Here is a 15,091-nt window from a genome sequence, read left to right as displayed (position 1 = left end):
AAGTTCTGAGAAAACAAAGTCAAGATGGCGAGATGTAAACATAGCCGTGGGAACATATTTTATCTGGGGGGGTGCTGGGGGCGGGGCTTGATGTTGCAGGGCGGGGCCATGATGGGGGATTTTTGACAAAATCCTAATATTAAAGTTAAATATTAAAGAGTTATATGTGAACCAATATATATTTGTGCTTTTGTGATTTTAGTTCAATAATTTTTTCTTTAATATTTCTAATATTTAAGGGGATTTTACTAAATATTAACATCGCTGATACGCAAAATTTTTGGTCAGTGCACTTTGGCGAATTCTCTCAATAGAAACAACAAAGAGCAGATGTACATGCAATGTAAATAAGAGATTAATTCATCATACACTGCAGACAACATCACTGATTATAGCTTATAGCTTTTTTAGAGTGCTTAAACTGACTGACTGAATTCAGTGATATTCTTTGATAATGTAAATGTTCTTTGCTCGCTGTATAATTTGTTCGTTGTTTGAATAATTGTGGACATGCGGCATTATAATTAAACTTAAAATGTATTTTTATTAAACGTGCTATGGCTGCCGTCGCATCATCCAGGTGGATGCTGCACACTGGTGGTGGATGAGGAGATACCCCCTGACAATGTAAAGCGCTTTGAGTGCCTTGAAAAGCGCTATATAAATATAATGAATTATTATTATTATTATTATTATTATTAAATTCAAATACAAAGTCTTATTAAAATATTTTATTTCATAATATGGCAGCCTACTTGCCTTACTTATGATGTGCGTAGTTAATAGATTACATTAGGCTACAGTGGTTAGAGCGCAATTAAAGAGCTGTGATTATGTAAAGCGAGAAAGTTTCGGAAAATGGCTCACATAAAGGACGAGGACGTGAATGTTTTTTACAAGTCGGAATGTACAATTACGGTAATATCGCGTGAACATTTCACATGAAATTCTGTCAGTGTGAGGGGGAGATGTAGGGACGCGCGCCGCGAGGCGCCCAAGAAAATTACAGCTGCTATAGGCTATATATTTGTGGTCAGTTTAATAAATAATTAATCACAAAACTATCACAAAAATTAAGTACCTTGAGGATGATCGAGGGGCACAAGAGAAATCTCAGACCCGGCCCTGCGGTGGGGGGTGCTGCAGCACCCTCAGCACCCCTAGTTCCCATGGCCATGACAAGTGCATCTATTATTGCTTATCTAGAAGTGCTCTTTTCCTTTAAACCTAGCCAAAAAGTCATATGTGTTGACTGTGAAACACAGTAGACTTTCGTTATGTGCATTTATGGTGTAATTACTAAATTTTTGTGTCAATCCCAAGTTCATATTTACCGCAAACAATGCGCTGTGACTTTAATTCAGTGCGTGCAGCGCAGCAATAGACTCGGTGCGGAAACGATCTCTGCACTGCTGCCGACGCACCACTACTGGAACGCACTGCCGCACCGCAACCGTGTGCAGTGTGAATGCTTTATAAACCAGTGCTGCGTCTCAATGTGCCTACTTATACTATGCCCTTAAAGTATGTACTCTTTTAGTGAAGAAAAAGTACAGACTTTTGAGTGTGTAGTAGAAGAGTAGGCAAGCTTTGGGACATACTATCACGTCACACAATTGCGTCTTTAAATGACCGCTCTGTCGCACCTGTTATACCGCACCCTGTCACTGTAAACTGGCCTGTCAGTCATCTTGTCACAGTTAACATCCTCCACATTTCATTTCATTTAACTTCCTACCGTACTGGAGAGAAAAGAAGTAGCTCGTTGATCTGCCAGTCGCGGGTCTTTCATGCAGAGAACTCTGCTCATATTTTCTGCATAATGATGCATTTAAAAGTTAACGACCAAATGGATGTTTATAAAAGTTCACATTGTTGTTGCAGATGAAATATAACACGGATAACATTAAATAAAGATTTTTTACCAGGTTAAATGTTGATTATTAGTAACTCAACCCCCTTTTTGTAAACCTCTCTACCGAACCGTCGATCGCGTGCATCCGCCATGTTTGTAGTTTTTCTAACGTGTTTTATTCGTGTTTGTAGTTCTGGACCGAATCCTTCGCCAAAGCGCAATGGATTGTGGGCAATTTTAGCCATTAGAGTGTGCACGGATCCACACTTCAAAAATCGACCTGAAATAGTAGACCATCCGGGGACTTTTGGCATACTCTTTGTATCAGCAGCTAAGTGCCGGAGGCTTGGAATATCAACCCATGCTTTACGCACACATCCAATGTCCAGTCTTCATGTCGATTTCAGTCTAACATTGCTTTATTGAACATAATGGAAATACATACTTGCAACGATGAATGGTGGCCACCTTCCCTTCCTGAAGTGTGGTAAAAACTGTATATGTTCCCTGCACCAAGCCTGCTTCCTCTACGTGATTGAAACACCGACTTAAAAACCCTATGTGCATATACTGCCCCCAAGTGATGACAACCCAAAATACATCGACATTAACACATTGGCTCCTACACACCGGCCCCATAATTGTTGATGTGCAACTACAATTATCCCTTAAATGATCAAAGGAGCCAAAAAAGTTGTATGTGAACTTCTTCTTTGAAGATCAGTCCATTGTTTCTTCCAACAACATGCAGATTTTGGAAACAGGTCTGTCCAGTAATCCTGTTTTTGTCTTCAGTTGTACAGAATGGACAAATCCCTTTTTGTCAGGATATGTCTGAGTGATTTTGCCTAATGACCAGGAACCACGTGGAGCAATTGGATCCATGATGACCACTATATCACCAACAGTGAAGTTTCTACGTGGCTTCCTCCATTTTTGTCGTTCCTGAAGCAGTGGAAAATATTCCCTTATCCACCTTTTCCAAAACAGATCAGACAAATATTGGACTTGCCGCCATCTACGTCTGATATACAAGTCACTTTTTTGGAAAAGTCCTGGAGGAAGAAATGGGTTTGATCTTAACTGCAAGATATGATTTGGCGTGAGAGCTTCTAAGTCATTTGGATCATCAGAAAGCTTTGTGATAGGACGGTCATTAAGAATAGCTTCAGCTTCACAAAGAATAGTGTGAAAGCTTTCATCATCCAAGCATTGTTGTCGAAGTGTAGAGTACAACACTTTCTTTACAAGACGAATGAGCCTCTCCCACACACCTCCATGATGTGATCCTGCAGGGATATTAAAGGTCCATTTTATTCCTTTTGACAGGAAAGTACGCTGAATTTTATCATGATCCAAACTCTTCAAAGCATTTCTAAGCTCTCTCTCTGCTCCAATAAAATTTGTGCCGTTATCAGATCTTAAATGCAGTACTTGGCCACGATGGCACATAAAACGATGAATACAATTTATGCAGGAATTTGTATCCAGAGAGTAAGCTACTTCAAGGTGTACTGCTCGACTGGTCATGCAGGTAAACATAACTCCATATCTTTTAACAACACTGCGACCTCTCTTCACATCAATAGGTCCAAAGTAGTCCACACCAGTGTTGGAAAAAGGAGGCAAATCTGGCATGATCCTTTCCTTTGGTAAGTCAGCCATTTTTGTTCTCCAATTTTGCCTTGAAAACGTCGACACACAACACATTCAGAGATTACTTTTCTACAAGCAGAGTTTTCATTAATAATCCAGTACTTATTTCGCAAAGTTGACAACATGTGGTTTCTCCCTGCATGACCCAGTTGTCTATGAACATGATGCATTATAAGTTTGGATACATCATGTTCTTTCGGCAGGATAACTGGTCTTTTTGTCTCTTCAGGCATTGCTGCTCTACTAAATCTTCCACCCACTCTAAGTAAACCATCCATCAATACCGGATCAAGCTTGCAGATGTTACTACACCTTTTGACTCCAGATGTTCCACTTTGCAAGGAAGAAATTTCTTGTTTAAATGCATCATGTTGAGAAAATCCAATAATTGCTGATTCTGCTTGAGAAAGATCATTTGGTGTTAGACTTTGACCATGGAATCCAGTTCGAAACCTTCTCGAAGTAACTGATCTTGTGGTACTGCTTCAGCATACCCCTTGTTGATAACATCAGTAAGAAAAGTGGTGTACTCTTCTTGAAACTCCTGGTTCCAACTGAACTTCCTATTCAAGCTCTTTAAACGTTGTTCTGCAAGGCATCTATTATTAGGCATGATGACATCATTCTTTCTGAAGGGTAGGTCAATACAATAATGACCATTTTCAGTACTAATTGACTGATCCATTATCTCCATAAACCTCTGATCTTCTCCAGACATTTTGAAATCATCCTCTGAAGATTTCTCATGAAAATCATGATTGTACTGAGCAACCAATAATTCTTCCAGCTTGGTAACAGAAATCCTATTAGCAGTGACTGACTGAAACCCAATCTCCTGTCTGCTTCCTTCACAAACCCATTTATAACCCATCCCAATAGGGTCTTGACGGCATAGGGTCCTTGACCTTCACTATTGATGATCTCCCATGGTTCCAAGAGCTTTGGAGCATTTGTGCCAATTAACAATTCAACTTCAGCATCCAACTTGGGAATTTTGATATCATCCAAATACCTCCATTTCCTTAGATCTTCAAGATTAGGTACATTATATTTACTTACAGGTATTGTCTTCTGAGTAAAGACTTCTGGCAAATCCATGAATTTATCCTCAGATAATCCTGAAATCTCCAGTCCAGTGAGCACAGACGTGTTTACTACATTTTCGTGCCCCATTGTTCGACGCAATATGCACTTCTTTGTCCCAGTCATCTTCAGCTTCCGCATAAATCCTTCGGTACAAAAAGTGGCAGTGCTCCCTGGATCCAAGAAAGCATATGTTGTTACTGTAAAATCTCCAAGCTTAGATTTTACCTGCACTGGCACAATAGACAAAGAACAATCCTGTTCTCCGGCCCCAATATGAGCATAGGTCTGCAAAGTAGCAAGAGCATTACTCACTTGTTTCTCCTCAATGGTTTTACCCTTAGCTGAGATATGCAGTATAGTAGGATGCTTCTGACTACGCATACTACAAATTTGACGATTCGTACAGTCTTTGCTAAGGTGCCCAAATTTCAAACAAGCAAAGCAAATTCCATGATTCTTCAAGAATTCAATCTTTTGTCTGTGAGTCATTTTATGAATCTCAGGGCACTTTTCCAAAACATGATATTCTTTGCATGCATAGCAGCAGGATGAAAAACTGTGCTGTGATGGGTGGACTTTAGACTGAAAATCTTAAACAGTGTTGACTACAGCCACTGTAGCGGAATTTCGCCCTCTACCACTGTAAGGCACAGATTTGACTTTGGCTTTATGGGATATAGGTGCTTGTGTATCTTTAATATCTCCAAAGAGAGGATCAGTGAGAATCTTAACCTGATGTTCAATGAAGTCCACCATATCTGTAAACTTGAGCCTACAACCCTTTCGTTCTTGTAATTCACAAGCTGTGGTTCTCCATTTCTCCCTGAGTCGGTAAGGCAGTTTCATCATGATATTCTTAAGGTTCGATGAAACATTAATCTCATCCATATACTGCAAGTTTACCATCACATTGCAGTACCCTCTCAGAAACAAAGCATATACTTGCAAACCACTGATGTCATCAGGTTTTATTACAGGCCAGTTCAAAGCCTTTTCCATGTAGGCTGCAGTGATTTTCAACTCGTGACCAAAGTGTTCCTTCAACAAATTCTTGGCTTTACGGAATCCTTGTTCTGCTGACATATGATGACAACTTCTAACCAACTCTCTCGGTTGTCCTCTAGTGTACTGTTCTAAATAATACAAGCAATCCTGTGCATTTGTGGTCTTTCTTTCAATTCCATGCTCAAAAGCTTGAATGAAGGCAGCAAACTGTAAGGGATCTCCATCAAAGATTGGAATTACTCGAGGAGGTAATGAAGCCACGTCCCCCCTATGCACAAGCTGAGCTGTTAAGTTTGCCTGTTGCTGAATGATGTTATACAAAATACCTTGTCCTACATCAGTTTGTGGATGAACATAAGATTGCAAAGAATCAATTTGTAATTGGGAATGAGAGACTGGATTATTTTGAACAAGAGCTGTGCCATCCTGTATGCCTACAGCTTGTTGTGTAGTTGTACAGTGCATTGCAACTTGAATAGGATTCCCAGGAGGATGTACTTGTGAATCAGGATTCAATGAGTGTGATTTTTTACGCTTTGAATCATCGGATGATCCCTTTTTGCTGCTTCCAACGTCACTAGTTTTTAAAACTGACAACCTTGCATCGTTGGCTGCTATTTTTGCATTCATCATGAGTTGTTCCTTTTGTCTTTTGAGTCTTTCACTTTGAATGTGAAGTCTCTCTTCTTCCTCCTCCAAAGTATGTTTCTTCTCCATAGCAGCAGCATGTTGTAATCATGCAGCCCTTTCTGCCATCACTTTTATCCGTGCAGAAGAAGTTGAACTTGAAGTACTTGCTGAACCTTTTGACACTTTGCTGCATTGGGATTGTTTTGTAGGCACGTTTGAAATACTGTCATCAGGTCCTATTTCTCTGCTTACTGCAGATGAAGCATCACAGGTTTTATCCACACTCAATGTTTTTCCCACATCAGACAACCATTCTGTGATTTCCTTTTGAAAACACTTATTTTCAGCCATTTTAGCATCGAACCATTTGGTTTGCTTATCAAACTCATCCTGGGGTATTGGCATTTCCACAATCGAATTATGCAAATCTTCAGCTTCTTCACAATATTTGACAAACCTCTTCATTTGCTTTTTCACATTTGGTACAGTCTCACTTGTGATTTTAAGAGAAATGATATATCATTCACCTTTTTTGCGACACATTTTCATCAACAGCACCATCATCATTTGCAATGTTTTCCATAACCTTTCCACCATCAACATCAGCAGCCATTTCACAACCTGAATTTTCCTTTCCATCCATGAACAACAACACAGCCAGCACAAACTATCAGCACAGCATGTCTCCGCTTGATCCAAAACTTCACATTCCATTACATGAAGCCTTTAAACAACATAAACAGCACCCACCAGTCTTCCTTGTCGTCTGCTCCGTCCGCGTTGCAAACTCAATCAAAACAAGCAAGTTCCTTTAATCCTCGTTTACTTTCCTATTTGGCGTTTATACGGAAATCCACTCCAATAGCGCTCCACGTACAATCCATTCAACGCCGCTCAGCAATCCAACGGGAACCAAGTTTTTACTATTGTATCAGCAGCTAAGTGCCGGAGGCTTGGAATATCAACGCACGCTTTACACACACATCCATTGTCCAGTCTTCATGTCGATTTCAGTCTAACATTGCTTTATTGAACATAATGGAAATACATACTTGCAACGATGAATGGTGGCCACCTTCCCTTCCTGAAGTGTGGTAAAAACTGTATACGTTCCCTGCACCAAGCCTGCTTCCTCTACGTGAATGAAACACCGACTTAAAAACCCTATGTGCATATACTGCCCCCAAGTGGTGACAACCCAAAATACATAGACATTAACACATTTTAACACATTGGCTCCTACACTCTTTTCAACATACTATGCTTTGGGACACACTTATTCTAATCTCACATACTATTTAGGATGGATAGTATGAACATTGAGACGCAGGGCAAGTTTATATCTGAGAGCGCGCGTCCGGTTTTGTGCGAGAGCAAAGGAAATCCAGGTGCGAGCGGGGAGATTCGCGCTCGCGCATTATATTAATCTACCTTCGCGCTACAACAATGTACTCTGGACATTTGTCATTGAAATAACGCCATATTTAATCCGTTAACATGAGCGCGGAAAAAAATACGCACTGCAAATGGAGTATGTGTGAACCTGGCGTTATGTGTGTGCGCTGCGAGTGTGCATGCCATGAGCACACAGTCTCCAGGAGAGCGCGTGAGTGCTGAATGGTTAAACACAAGAATTAAAAAGAAATACAATTTATAAACTTTAATGACGATGTGAAACTGCCCCGGTTGTGCTAAATTGATAATTCCTGTGTCAACTGTGCAGCGTGCAGCTCGCTTATAGTGCAGACATGATGTGATTTGAAGCAATTTGCGCATTTTGAGAGAGAAAGAGAGCGTGTGCGGTGATTAGATTCACTCATCACACTGTTTGTGAAATTACGTCTCACATAAGGTTTTCAAATTACTTTATAAGTTATTTAATGAAGAAATATGAATTGTACCTCACCTTCAGCATTATAATTATTGTACCCACGCCGGACAGAGACTGAGACGGTGCCGCTGCATGTCATGCCAAATCTCTCACAGCAGGCACTTCATCAGCTTGAGATGGTTTTTTTGAGATCGGCCTTTTTAGAGACCGCCGATCAATCATCCAAAGCAATTATCATCCGATAGTGATCGGTAGCCGATCAATCGGAGCACCCCTACTTTGTGTGTATGTGAAAGAGGAATCAATTCGTGTGAAACGTGGTTTGCGAGTGGTAGAGGAATCAATTCGAATCAATTCACTGTTAGCATCAAAAGATGCTAACAGTTTAGGGGAAGGAAGCGAAGATGAAACCATAGCAGATAGCCGGGAGGGTGAGAGAGAGCGTAGGTTACGTCTAAAAGTGACATGTGTTGGGGTATGTGTTGTGTCAGGAACCATGTTGAGGTTAAGAGTGAGGAGGAAGTGATCCGAGGTGTGAAGTGGAGTAACCAGCACATGATCAGTGGAGCAGTGTCGTGTGTAAATAAGGTCCAGTAGGTTGCCTGATTTGTGAGTAGCAGTAGTTGACAGTTGGTTGAGATGAAAAGAGGCAAGCAGAGTGTGGAAGTCTGCAGCCTGAGTTTTATCTAGGTGGATGTTGAAGTCTCCAAGAATAACTATGGGAGTACCATCCTCAGGAAAGGTTGAGAGCAGCACATCTAATTCATCCAAGAAGTTACCTAGTGGTCCTGGGGGTCGATAAACCACTACAAAATGGATTTTAAGAGGGTAGGTAATAGTAACTGAATAAGATTCAAAGGAGCTGTTGATACCCAAAGATGGTTAAGGATTAAATTTCCAATCATTAGAGATAAGCAGACCAGTACCTCCACCTCTTCCAGTCAGACGGGGGGAGTGGGAAAAAGAGAAATTATTGGAGAGTGCTGCAGGTGTAGCAGTGTCCTCTGGTTTGATCCAGGTCTCTGTCAGGGCCATGAGATTTAGCTTTGAATGACTAATAATAGAAGTAATGAAATCTGCTTTGTTTACAGCAGACTGGCAATTCCAGAGACCAATAGAAAAAGAAAGTAGTGTATTAGCAGACATAGGCAAAGTGTGCAGGTTGTTAGGATTGCGCTGCCTATAGTGTGTGAAACGTGGTTTGCGAGTGGTAGTGATAGTAGGGATCTGGAAACACATAGTAAGAATTGGTTATAAAAACTGAAACAGAAGAAAAACAAGTAGAAGGAAACAGGATGAATCAAAAGCGATACTTATATCCCTTGCCGGTGTCCCTGCCCGGTGGAGTCGCACGGTAGAGTCGATGGTCTTTACACTCTTCGGTCTTCACACGAGGAGGGCATAACAAGAGGGCTGCCGCGACTGCTGCTGCGGTATACTAACCTTTTTTATACCTGTCAGACAAAACGGAAATTGAATTCAGCTGAACACACTTTACCGTTTATCACAACAAAGGTCTAAGATCTTAATGTCTTCTTAGACATTAAGTTCCCTTCACTAAGGGCTTTTGTGAAAGGAATTCAGTTGTTCACTTTCATTTGGAACGTCCCTACAAATGTTGACCCCTTCACAAAGTGCCCATCAAGGGTGCAATACTTGCTGTTTGAAATTCATCCTTAGTAGCCTTAGTGTGAAATTTACTTGCGTTGTAGAAGGGTTGTTGAAGTAGCATGACAGCACCACCCAATGCACTATAAATAAAACATCACAAATGGCATAACCTATTTAAGTAACAACATTTACTTATATTACTTTCATATTATTTTTGTCTTTTTATTTTACCTCAAGTATTTGTGTAAATGAGTATTATCTGATTTTTCTTATGCTTTGACAGTGTTAAGATATGGCAATAAAAGCTACTGCAAGATTTCTCAAGGTCGTTATCACTTTATGACAAACAAAACAACACATTTTCACGAGCTGTCAGCTAGCCCATTTTCGAAAGCTTATAGGCTTCTCTATTGCATCTGCCCACGGTGACTTCTGAGATTTATTTTGGTTCGATTTTCTCAAGTCTGCATTCGAGTTTCAGTGGTCAGTTTGGTGATCTTGTACTGAATGTGACCCAGGTCTCTTTCTCCTTTGCAGTGCTCTGTGGGACATTGAGACTGGTCAGCAGACCACCACATTTACAGGGCACAGTGGAGATGTGATGAGCCTGTCCCTCAGCCCAGACTCTAGGACCTTTGTGTCAGGTGCCTGTGATGCGTCCTCCAAATTGTGGGACATCCGAGACGGAATGTGCAGACAGTCTTTCACCGGACATGTTTCTGATATAAATGCTGTCAGTGTGAGTGTCAAAGAGAAATGTCATCAGCAGTGTCTGATACTGGTTCACGTCTTATTGAGCCCATGCAATTCTTTCATAATACTTATTGTTTATTGTTAGTTTGTAAAGAACACACTCATATCCATTTTCAATTGTTCTAATTTCCTCAGTTCTTCCCAAATGGTAATGCGTTCACTACGGGCTCGGACGACGCCACTTGTCGTTTGTTTGACCTTCGCGCAGACCAGGAACTGATGATGTATTCGCATGACAACATTATCTGTGGCATCACCTCTGTGGCCTTCTCTAAGAGTGGCCGCCTGCTGCTCGCTGGCTATGATGACTTCAACTGCAATGTATGGGATACTCTAAAGGGAGAGCGTGCAGGTCAGTACTTCACGCAACCCTGTTGACCACACAGAAATAAAACTCAAGCAAGCAAACAGCCTAAATCGAGCAACAGGACAACACAGCGCAGACAATAAATCACAATAAATCTCATTACTTCAGACTAGTCTTTATATAGTGGAATGACAGCAATGTACAATTTAGCAAATCTTAACTTGTGTAACTACAGAAGACCATTTTTTCCCCAGGATGAACCCTGAACATATATGTGATTCAAATAGACAGCCACTCATAGTCATGTGCTGTAAGATTTGTATGACGCTTATCTCTGTTTGTTGCTCTTGTGTTTGAAGGTGTTCTAGCTGGGCATGACAACAGGGTCAGCTGTTTGGGGGTAACCAGTGACGGCATGGCTGTGGCCACCGGTTCTTGGGACAGCTTCCTTAGGATATGGAACTGACCTTACTGGGTTGGACTTCGGGAGCCACTCTTTCTGATCACACAATCACTGTAGTGCACCGCTGCCACACAGGACCCTTCCCTCTCCATCTCTTCCTTATAGATGACCTGGTTTTCTTCATCTTCTCTCTTTCTTAGACCGCATTATCCCACCATCCTGCAGTCAGTCAAAGAGGTGAGGACCAACAGTGAAGAGCCTTCACTGGCTCTCTGTCTTTTGGGCTTCACGTCTGACTCGAGGTGGGGGACAGACTGTGTTGTGTACAGTATATATCTGCCATTCTTTGTGCTTGTATGTATAACATACGCACTTCTGACAGTGTTTGGATGTTCTGGTTTGTGGATACTCGTGATGGGTGTCTTGACTCTCCCTGTTTTCTTTTCCTGCTTAATTTTTTTTCTTTGTCCGCAGTCACAGTAATATTTGCCACACAGTGGCCAATGTAATTAATTAAGGGATTAGGCTGCCACAGTATTGTAGGCCATCAGTGTTTGACCGTTGACCTTAATTTAGTTTGCATCAGGTAGCATCAGTCTTGAGTCTGTTGTGTCATAAATGGTTCAGGCTCAGCTTGGTAGTGTGTAGTTGTGAGAGAAACACTGATGCCACTGAGCTTGTGTTTGCTATCCTCTAAGCTTGACAGTAATGTTTGGCATGATTCAGTGTATTAAACTGTATTGCAGACTGCACAGAAGGATTTACCATCAGCCTGTCTGTCCATCTGTCTTTACTATCACTAGATATACTATCTGAGATTTGCTGCTTTCCATTTTGATTCGGCTGGATGTATGTGATACATTTATGGTTAAAGGGATAGTTCACCCACAAGTGTAATTTGTTGTCATTTGCTCACCCTCATGTTGTTCCAAACCTGTATGACATTTTGTTTTCTGTTGAAATCAAAAGAACAATTCTAAAGACGATTGTGCTGTTTTCTAATAAATCACAATAAATGAGTACTGATGCTTTTATGCTTAATGGGTACAAAAATCTATATGAAAGTGTTCCAGGTGACTCTACATTCTAAGTCGTCTGAGGACGCACAAAAGACTGAGTGAGAAACAGACTGAAATTTAAGTTGGTAATCTAAATTTAACCACTGCATCCAGATTGAGTGGGCCTAATGAGCTCAAGAACTGAATCAGAACAAACCAATTCATTAACACTCCAAGGAGACCTACTGCATATGTCACTGTTATCAGTGAATTACGACTGTTTTTCACAAAAAGCTGTTGTATGTCTTAAGACATGAAGTGGTACAAATATCATATGGGCCACTTTCATGGTGCTTTTACATGTGTGGACGCACAAAAAATGGGTTTGGAATAACTTGAGGGTAAGTGATGACATTTTCAGCAGAACTATTTCTGGAAAGTATAAGGTTTAGTCTTTTGTTTTAATCCAAACACCAAGAATGGCCTTGATGCTTTGTGAGACTTCACCATTTGTGAGCAGGCTGAAAGTGCAACCTGATATCTAACAAAAGGCCTTGGTCACTGCCACTCTGACATTTTCTGCCTTTCTACACACATTATGAACACCTGCCTTTCTGAAATGAAGACCTAGGACTGTATGCTTTTGCACTAGAAAATAGTCATGTGAGACTGCACACACTGGTGTTTCTGCACGTATTTTAATTAATGTGCTTCAGCTCTATGACAAAAAACCTGGAAAAACTGTAATGGACCACAAGCTACACTGTGCATATTTAGTCACAAATGTGAGTATTGAAGGTATACACCCTCTGTCTGTTTCTGTAAAATAGCAACAAAAAACGCAAGCCTTAAAAATTTCATATTTCACTCGAACCATCAATAATCACCTTAAATTTGTGCCAAGCAGTGTGAATAAACATATAGACTGGCTTTGTGGGCATATAAAAATCTGTACAAATGTTTTGTTTTTTGATTGTGGTAGTTTAGTTTTTGGCATTTTTTCCCAGATATGTTTCTGACATATTAAGTATACTTGCAAAATTAATCATCCATTTACAGTACCAGATTGCATTCAGTATTCTGTATTGTTTTGTGTTTCTATTTCAGGTGTTTAATTTATGACATTACTGTTCATCAGGTAAATTTGTTTCAATACTTCATTTAAATCATGCCGTTACTTATGATATGAAAGGACATCCAACAAATGTGGAAGATCCTCCAGTGTTTACAACATTTAGGTGGTTAAGGTAATTAAGGTATATAAAGAACTCTGCATAGTGCGATGAAGGAATTTTTATTTTTTATTTAGTAAAACCAACATAATTCATATGACATCCAAGTCTCCTCAAAATACAGCCTTATAGTCCTTTAATTGAATGTTCCAGTCTCAATACAAGTTCAATACCAGTCTTAATCAATAATGTAAGGTGCACTTGTAAGTAAATTAACTCGTGCCTTTTTTCTGGGAAAATGAGGCACTTCCAATTACTGTGTACAGCATATTTGGCGGTTATATTTGTATTATTTGGGTTTCGTAATTGTCATTACCAACATAATTTCTGTGTGATTTTTTTTCTTTTCCTGTGAATGTCCTCTTGATTGAGTTTACTGACTTAACATAGTCATTACAGGAGTTGATATTGCTATGACTTTATGAGTTTCATTTTAACACAATGTGTAACTGTAGTTGCTATACTTTTAAATGGTATTTTAATGTTTATTGCATTGCTCTGTTTAATTTTGTTGTAAGAGTCGTCATTTATCCATGATTGTTGCTTTTTGTATGTGTGTGTGAAGACTAATAAGATTGACCTTATCTCGTATTGAATCCAGAACATTAAATCCAGGAACATTCATTACATTTGAAGTTCAACCTGAACTTGCCAGTTCGTCATTAAAAGTACATGAACATGACTGTAAGGAGCAAGCAGCATAATATCCTATGGATATTTCAGCTAGCGTACTGAGCCTTATCCTATGGATAAGATCAAACACTAGCAAGACCACAATCCACTGACTCTGAAACAGCTTGCTACCTTAACAGTTTCCAAAACCTTAACGGTATGACAACACATGCATGGCTTTTAAGTTACTTGAGAACTGAATCAGTGTGCACGTAGTGACCAATTGTGAAAATTATTGTAAATCTTAAGTATTAGAACTATCATATTAAATGATGCAGCTTCTGCTATTATCCAGATCTTTGCAATCACTTTTTGTTTCATTTACAGTAGGCACTCATCACATAAATTATGGCATGAGCTGGCCTTCTGGTTATAGGAAGTGAGAGCTTAATTTTTCTGAATCTGTAGTAAACAATGGTTGTTTTTACTGAGGTGGTAATGCTGACAAGTAGTGCTGGGCGGTTTGACCATAAATCTGTATCCCTCTCTCTCTCTTTTTTTTTGGATTGTGGTAGTTTCACGGTTTATCATGGTTTTTCCCTGACTGGGCCATTATGTGACTCAGAATGCACTTTTGCAGACTGTTGCAGAACCACTGCATTTACTACATAAAACAAATGCATGAAACAAAAACAGCAGATGAATGAGAATGCAAATTCACACTCTGCCAGCAGGTGTAAACCGTAGGTGTTTACCGCTGTAAACAAAGCAGCGCTGCACTTATAAACACTACTTTAATATGCATTACACAGAGGCAAGATGAAAAGAAAATACCATCTAAACTTTTCCAGTTACATTTTGTAAAAAGTGGGAATACTATCAGGATTGCATTTGTTTCATTTAAAATGAAATAAATGAGTATTTTGACATAACGCTATATATTTATATGTCGCACTTTGCCTGTCTACTAATTCACTGCTTTCTTTTTCTATTGGTCTCTGGAATTGCCAGTCTGCTGTAAACAAAGCAGATTTTATTACTTCTATTACTAGTCATTCAAGACTAAATCTCATGGCCCCGACAGAGACGTGGATCAAACCAGAGGACACTGC

The 15,091-nt window shown here is 39.9% G+C and overlaps 1 protein-coding gene across 2 annotated transcripts in view; it reads left to right on the top strand.

The window, feature by feature from the left end:
• LOC107660315 (guanine nucleotide-binding protein subunit beta-4-like) overlaps nt 1-14,160 on the top strand; it is a 34,371-nt gene extending 20,211 nt beyond the window's left edge. For both annotated transcript variants that reach the window (XM_016449591.1, XM_016449592.1), the window contains 3 exons: nt 10,212-10,413; nt 10,563-10,779; nt 11,094-14,160. In XM_016449591.1, the coding sequence (XP_016305077.1) occupies nt 10,212-10,413; nt 10,563-10,779; nt 11,094-11,200 (526 nt within the window). In that variant the 3' untranslated portion in view covers nt 11,201-14,160. The remainder of the gene's footprint in view (nt 1-10,211; nt 10,414-10,562; nt 10,780-11,093) is intronic.
• The last annotated feature ends 931 nt before the right edge of the window (nt 14,161-15,091 follow it).

Source organism: Sinocyclocheilus anshuiensis, unplaced genomic scaffold, assembly GCF_001515605.1.
Source record: "Sinocyclocheilus anshuiensis isolate Anshui unplaced genomic scaffold, SAMN03320099.WGS_v1.1 scaffold1599, whole genome shotgun sequence".
NCBI classification, from domain to species: domain Eukaryota; kingdom Metazoa; phylum Chordata; class Actinopteri; order Cypriniformes; family Cyprinidae; genus Sinocyclocheilus; species Sinocyclocheilus anshuiensis.
Note: the sequence above shows the minus strand (reverse complement) of the source record. Positions and strands in the feature narration are given on the sequence as shown.